The sequence below is a fragment of the Mytilus edulis genome, chromosome 6 (assembly GCF_963676685.1).
Source record: "Mytilus edulis chromosome 6, xbMytEdul2.2, whole genome shotgun sequence".
Classification (NCBI taxonomy): Eukaryota; Metazoa; Mollusca; class Bivalvia; order Mytilida; family Mytilidae; genus Mytilus; species Mytilus edulis.
This window is the reverse complement of record NC_092349.1, coordinates 16,670,693-16,678,965: the sequence shown is the minus strand read 5'-3', so window position 1 is coordinate 16,678,965 and position 8,273 is coordinate 16,670,693. Positions and strand designations below refer to the sequence as shown.

General features: G+C 31.6%; 1 protein-coding gene across 1 annotated transcript in view; it reads right to left on the bottom strand.

The window, feature by feature from the left end:
* Window positions 1-3,760: 3,760 nt before the first annotated feature.
* Window positions 3,761-8,273, bottom strand: part of LOC139527247 (uncharacterized) — a 60,328-nt gene continuing 55,815 nt past the window's right edge. Inside the window, exons 6-8 of the mRNA XM_071322581.1 lie at window positions 6,501-6,647; window positions 4,936-5,043; window positions 3,761-4,143 (exon numbers count right to left, since the gene is read on the bottom strand). Of these exons, the coding sequence (XP_071178682.1) occupies window positions 4,949-5,043; window positions 6,501-6,647 (242 nt within the window). The 3' untranslated portion in view covers window positions 3,761-4,143; window positions 4,936-4,948. The remainder of the gene's footprint in view (window positions 4,144-4,935; window positions 5,044-6,500; window positions 6,648-8,273) is intronic.

Here is an 8,273-nt window from a genome sequence, read left to right as displayed (position 1 = left end):
ATCACCAAAACACAATTTTGTCATGAATTTATCTGTGTCCATTGTTTAATATGCACATAGACCAAGGTGAGCGACACAGGTTCTTGAGAGCCTCTAGTTTACTTTCAACATTCCTTTTCAACATTCAACCTTCGTTTCAACATTCAACATTTGTTTTCAACATTCGATTTTCATTTCGATTGGATTGCTAACCGTCATTGTCATAATAATTATTTGGAATGGTATTGTAAAAATAATCTATATAGTTTAAGATTAATTATAAGCTACATACCTGCGTCGCTGTTTGTGTTTTCTGTCGTTGATGGAAGATGTTCATTTTTGCTCTGGGGTTTGTAAGTTCTGTTGATTATTATATTGTTTGTTTGTGTGTTCCTCTTTGATTATTGTACCTAAGTGTGTTTGTGTTGTATATTTGTCACGTAGTGTTGTCATCCTTGCGATACGTTTGGTTCTGGATCTTATAAGATACACCGGTTTTGTACTTTTGGATGATTTACTTGATTCTCTTGATTATAGTGGCTTTCTTGCAAGCAAAGCATGTCTTGTTCTAAAAGATTGTCTTAAATCCCTTACTGATATAATCATTGATATTTCTCGGTGACATTTTTGTATAAATAAATTTTGCCTACAATAGAATAACCATACACCTGAACCATTAAAGTATTCTAACTATTAGTGGAATGTACATATTTCCTATTATGTGACGTCATTTTTGTGCTGTTTCAGAATTTAAAATGTGACGTAATTTTTGTGCCTTTTCACAACTTTGTATGTGACGTCACTTTTTTCACTTTTTGCGTTGAGGCCTTGACTAAGTTGGGTGTGTCTATCTTTTGTGTTGGTCTATGTAATGTATCCGGTTTTTGTTTTCTGTAATTTGTTAATACTTCAGTTTTATCATGTATATCTTTTATATTCATTTGATAAAATTTACTTTGTGCAATAGCATAAATTGTTCTAAATAATAAGGATGTTCTTATCCCAAGCAGAAAACCCTAGCCGTATTTGGCACAACCTTTTTGAACTTTTGATCCTCAGTGCTGTACAACTTTATACTTGTTTTGACTTTCGAACTTTTATATCTGGGCGTCACTGGTAAATCTTGTGTGGACGAGGCGCGTATTGAATTTTACATCTGATGCCTTTTGTTAGCTATTATTCATGTGTTTCTTTGTCTAATATGTTCTCCTATTTATTTGCATTGTAGATCTGTAATATTATGTTGTCATTTTAATGTTATATTTAACATTGTCATTAAAGTGCGAGGTTTGGCATGCCACAAAACCAGGTTCAACCCACCATTTTTTTCTTTAAAAATGTACTGTACCAAGTCAGGAATATGACCATTGGTATATTATAGTTCGTTTCTGTGTGTGTTACATTTTAACGTTGTGTTTCCGTTGTGTCGTTTGTTTCTCTTATATTTGAGTGTGAATTCACATTACTATAACACGTGTCACGGTACTTTTCTATCCCAAATTCATGTATTTGGTTTTGATGTTATATTTGTTATTCTCATCGGATTTTGTCTAATGCTTAGTCCGTTTCTGTGTGTGTTACATTTTAATGTAGTGTCGTTGTTCTCCTCTTATATTTAATGCGTTTCCCTCAGTTTTAGTTTGTTACCCCGATTTTGTTTTTTGTCCATGGATTTACGAGTTTTGAACAATGGTATACTACTGTTGCCTTTATGTACAGATTCAATAAACATTTTGTAATTAGATAATGTTGACAGATTCCAAAAAAAAACTAAAACACAAACTTGTATCTCTGATATTTTGTCCATCTTTATTTGTGTTAATGTTGTCTTTTAAAAGAGGGACGAAAGATACCAGAGGGACAGTCAAACTCATAAATCGAAAATAAACTGATAACGCCATGGCTAAAAATGAAAAATACAAACAGACAAACAACAGTACACATGACACAACATAGAAAACTACATAATAAGCAACATGAACCCCACCAAAATTTAGGGGTGATCTCAGGTGCTTAGGAATGGTAAGCATATCCTTCTCCACATGTGGCACCCGTCGTGTTGCTCATGTTTTATAACATATCTGGTAAATAGTCTAATTCGGTAGGTCACATTCATGAAAGGGAAGAGGATTGTAGTTACGGCGTAATGAACATATTCGATATCATTTGTGAAACGGTTATTCCATAATGGTCAACCAACTAGTGATGACCCGTAAAATTTACAAAGGGATGATATAAAAAGGAAGATGTGGTATGATTGCCAATGAGACAATCGTCCACAAAAGACCAAAATGACACAGACATTAACAACTATAGGTCACCGTACGGCCTTCAACAATGAGCAAAGCCCATACCGCATAGTCAGCTATAAAAGGCCCCGATAAGACAATGTAAAACAATTCAAACGAAAAAACTAACGGCCTTATTTATGTAGAAAAATGAACGAAAAACAAATATGAGTTCACCATTTGGAACTCTTGGTTTGATAGCTTCAGTGTGAGCAGCAATCCTCTATCAAGAAAATCAGGACAGAAAATGCAAGCACGGGAATATTTTATCAATTGGGAGATATATACTCCGTATGCAGGTGCTGCTAGAATGTTGCTACTTAGAAATGGAAAGTTCACAATTGGAAAGCTGAAATCGTCTCTTTTGTCGTAAAGTTTTGTTTTCAACCGACCCTGTTGGGTATAACATGTATGTCGTTCTCTGTCCTGATCCAAATTGTTTTAATTTTTCGTAATGCAACATGTGTTTTGAATCTCCATATCAACTTTAACATAAAATAATAATCTATATATCAACAGTGAAAGTGAAACTATAACATGTATAACTAGCGACGTTCCTATCGTTGTCAATAATCGCTCATCTTGTCGGTTCATTCGGACTTTGTAATTGAACTTATCACACAGGAAAACTTTGCATTGACGTCACTACGCTAATACAAGCGTAAAAAATAGTGCGGAATACTAATTTATGCTCTTCTAAATTAAAAAAAAATAAATCTAAATATATGTTTTCATTGTTGTTTTAAAGAATTGTACAAAATGCCAATTTTCTAATGGCAGTTTCAAACCTGACTTCCGAATGCCTAAACAAATTTCAGAACTTCAGAAAATCCCACTTCTGCCCTCCATTGCTTTGTGTACAATTCATTAAGCGTAATCAATCTTAGTGGTAGACAAAACAGGCCAAACAAATCGAGTGTCTAAGAATTTTAAAATGACAAGCACCTAACTAACGTCTTACTCGTTTTTCCAGCAAAAAAAATCCATCCAAAATGAAATAAAAACTTTGGAAAAAAAACGATGTCCATCCCATATTTTTGTTCAGGAATAAAGAGTATAAATATATTTTTCATAAAAAAAAAATTGTTCAATATAGAGAAATCAATATTCTCACCATAGGTAAATATTCATATAAAATTCCACTAATGTCGAATTTTATGGCTATTATTGAATAAACCCCCAATTTATTGCAAACTGTTTTAAGGCAATATCACACAAACAAAAAATATAATTGCCTTAGTCTAAACAAATCACCTAATTGACAAGGAAGCATGTCAGTTCGTACCTTGCCTATTTCGTACCTCTGCCATTTCGTACCTAACATTTACCATTTCATTCCCACAATAATATCAATTTCGTTCCTAATGGGCAAAATGCATTTACCATTTCGTACATCATGGACTTAATACATGTCAACTATTTCGTATCATATTTCATGATTTTAATGTTTTTTAAAATATAACATATATAGCGATTTGATGGGGTATAACGATTCAATGCGGCACGTGGTTATAAAAACCAAAGCAAAGTCTACAGAAAAAAAGAATGTCCTTAGGTGAACGACTTTATCACCCTTGCGGGATACATGTACTTGTAGGAAACTATCACTATACTCATTCATAATTATGCAACGATAAAAAACAATATAAAGTTTTATATTTTTACATGTATGATTGTTAATCATATATTTGTTACTATAACAATGGGTTTAGCGTATTCAATAACTGCAAAACTGTACTACTGATATTGCTGTCCGGGGAAAACCAGTGGTTATTTGTTAGTGTGCTCCGATTCCAAATGACGTTATGAGTCTTCAGCGGCATTTTCAAACTAGGTCTGTGTTTGTATTCAAAATTGCCTACATTTGCATAGAAATCTGTAAGATAGAATTTTAAAATAAAATATGAGAAGAAGGGTTTTATCATATGCTTGAAGAAAATAAAAAAAAATAAAAGGTGTTACCAAACGTGTATCTTGCTACAAGTAAAAATTTAAAATTCACTATCACTCCACTATAAAAACTTAACTATAAAAGTTATATACCCTTAAATTGGTAATTTGGATAATTGAGTATTAAATCACACATATTTGGTATTTATTTAAACATTTCGGATAATGCAAAGATCAATTATTTTTCTTTGTACAAATAAGGTATCCTTTGTCTTATGCATCAATGTCATATCTGTCTCAAAATTTGCAGATTTATGCAAATTACTAGACCGATTGTGTAATACAATTGTACAATCCAAAGGTTTGTTTGTATGTGATGACTTCAGAAACAGTTATTTTAAATAATCTAAATGATTATTGTTTAAATAGTTTTAATTAAGATAATCTTCTAGTACATGTAATATGATTCTTGGTGGAGTAATCAATATTAGTTTGTTAGCACAAACATATGCATGCTTTGACATTTAAGATAAACTCTCAGATTTTTATATTCATGTTGATAAAAGAAATTATCTTTCTTTTCCTTTAATGTTTTTAAATATTGTGAGGAGTTTTGTGTCTAATGTGTGAATTAATGTAACTCGTATTATAAATAGCTTTTATTTATCATTTGTTTAAAGAATGAGTGATGCATTTGTATGTAAAACGTGAGACGTTAATAAAATATTGCTTTTGTATTGTTTGATTTAAAATCAATTTTATTTTGGTAAACACATACACTCAATATCTTTTTAATTAATGAAAAAATCATTTTCCGTTGAGTTGTTTGTCCCTCTTTCTAACGACCTCTTACATTTGCAATGACATCTGTGTGGGTATTTCCAAACTGCAAGTAAAGGAGTGAGTATGTTAATGGTAGTCTTGCAAAATCATAAAATGCGGATAATATAAGAAGAAGATATGACATGGTATGATTGCCAATAAGAGAACTCTCCATAAGAGACCAGATGACTGACATCTTTAAAAATGTTAATTCTGCATTTATTTTCTAGGTTAGGACATCGGCGAATATGTATTCACCAGTAGCAACACAGCGGTATGTCACATGTAAGGCAGGAATTGCTTTCTTTCGGGAACGTCTGATATTCCTCAGCCTATGGTTGGGTTTGAATTGCTTAGCTTTTAGTTTCATACGTAGTGTTCTGTAGACTGCTGTTAATATTTTCATCGTGTTTAGTTTATTGTAACGGATTTCTTTTTTTTATTTGGTATTTTTCTATAAGTTTCTTTTTCATTAGCTATTGTATTTTTCAAACAACATATTTTCGAGAATTAATAGAGCGACTACTTTTTTTTTTTTTGTTCAAGGAAAACAGGCTGGAATTAGTAACAAGTCTTCATTTAATGTTTTTTATACCCTGATTTTTACATATTGTATTATGATGTTGAGATTCAAGAACCTTTTATTCATCAAATATATATTCAATACTGAACTATTTTGTGAAATCTGAATACTGTAAAAGTTGCTATTAATATCATACACTCAGATCAACGTGATTTTCTCTGATACAATTCTATACAAATGTATATCAAAGGACTGGGTACTTCAAAAACCTTAAGCCACACTTGAAATAAAAAAAAAACAATAGCATTCAAGCCGTAGTTTTTCATAACCCATACAATTTTGATAAAAAACGTCGCAATTGCATAGCCAATATGATATTAAACTTAAAGTTATACAGGAGAATAAATAAACAAAAAAATAGAAAATTTGTTAATAATGTTTTAAAATGAAGTCTAGATTTTGATATTTTCAAAATTATAATAAAAATTACAAGTCATCGTGCTTTTTCTCATGCTACAGATATTGACACATTTTGTATGGATTGTACAGGAAAAAACATCATAATATGAATAGAAGGTTAACTAAATGATAGAATTCTAAAAACAAAAATTAAGTGCGAGAAGATAGTTTAACAATTTTAGCTTTTAGCATATCAAAAAGAACAATTGCTATTATATCAAAATTTTATGTTGATTCCTTTAGAAAATGTACTATTTCAGAGTTGTCTCCCCTTAATACGACATTAAAAAAAAGCCATTGAAAATCAAGCAAAAAGAATTCGCGTTTTTAAAAACATAAGAAATTATACGTAAATCTTTAGTTAGTATAATGCATTCCTGTATCAAATTTTGCTGACTTGATTATAAATTTGAACCTTCTGTTTTTTACTATGTTACAATTTCAGATGTAAAAAAAACATCCATTCTTCTTTAAATGGCTATAGTAACGATACCACTTTAAACATCGTACACGCTTTTAATCATGCATCTGGTACTTACCAATAACAACGATGAAAAAAGATATCAGCAATACAGGAACAACAATAAACGTAATTTTCACTGTTGTATCTATGATGATTTTTAAGTCTTCTTTTTCATTGTATGTTATTGTTGCATTATTCAGATGGTTTGGTTCACTGGTACTAGCTTAATGAATGAAGTATATAAATGTATATAAATACTGAAGTGTACAGACGATTTGAGGGTGGAAATTACTGTGACATTTTATGGTCATACTATTTAGACTTCATATGCACGATACATGTATATTTTAATTTAACTATTCTTGCATTATAAGTACATCTCTAAAGATCCATTGTATAAGTTGCAGGTATTTGTTAATACACTACATGTATTATAGGCAGATACTCTAATAATATAATTAAAACTCTTTATACACATCAACTATAGATGTATATGGTTAATGAACACTGTGTACGTAAAAGACACGTTCAAATTCCGTGCCGAGCATAGGTAACAATACCCTAGTAAAACTTCCTCTTTTCAAGATGTCATCTAGTGTAGTGGTAAAAACATCTGTTTTTATATTATTGGCGCATAATCGTCGAAGGATGTGTTCAAAAGCTGTACGTTTGTATCTCAAGAGATGATATAAAAACCAGATGTATGTGTACATACGAACTTCAGGATGAAACTTATTATGACATTGTTTGGTTAAACTATAATTTTTATCTATGTTTACATTACAACATATAAAAAACTATTTTTATACAACACAATGCATTAGGGAACAAGATAGCATCGTATGTGTGTTTTACATACCAGTTTGTTATGCATATTTGTCATTTCAATATATCTGCATCAATATATAAGGACCATTAGCTACGATTTACACTTACATATAAAATAACTTTGAAACATTTATCAACACTTTTCAGTGGAATAAGATGTAATAACTCTTTTTGGTTCAATTTTTTCGAAAAAAAAACTCAAGTTTACATAGTTATTAAAGGAACCAGGATTATAATTTAATACGCCTGACGCGCAATTCGTCTACATGAGACTCATCAGTGACGCTCAGATAAAAAAAGTTATCAAGCCAAAAACGTACGAAGTTAAAAGTGCATTGAGGACCCAACATTCCAAAAAGTTGTACCAAATACGACTAAGGTAATCTATTCCTGGGATAAGAACATCCTTAGTATATAAAGAAAATCAAAGTTTTGTAAACAGGAAATTTATAAAAATGACACTATAATTGATATTCGTGTCAACACCGAAGTGCTGACAAGTGGGCTGGTGATACCCTCGGGGACGAAACGTCCACCAGCAGTGGCAGCGACCCAGTGGTAATAATTGTTATCAAAGGTACCAGGATTATAATTATATACGCCAGAAACATCATTCATGTGTTATTGACTGCATTTCAATCATTCAACTATATTTCAATGCGTACTCGTGCTACCTTTAATTCAACCTATGAAGGCAGACTTAAGCATGTTAAGTATAATTTACAATAACCTAAAATCATACCATAGGAAACTATGGTATAATTTAGTTATACCATGGTTTTATTAATACCCAAGTCCCACTAGGCCACGATCGCACTGCGATCTGTTAAAAAAATGCAAATTTTGATGATCGTAGTACGATCGTGTAGATCGCAGTAAGGTCGTATCACGGTCGTGGTGAGGTCTTTGAGATCGTGATGATCGTGGCCAACTTTGAACATGTTCAAAACAATCGTGGTGCGGTCATGGTGAAATCAGGTCGTAGTAGAAGCGTAGTGAGAGCGCAGCAAGGTCGTGAAAA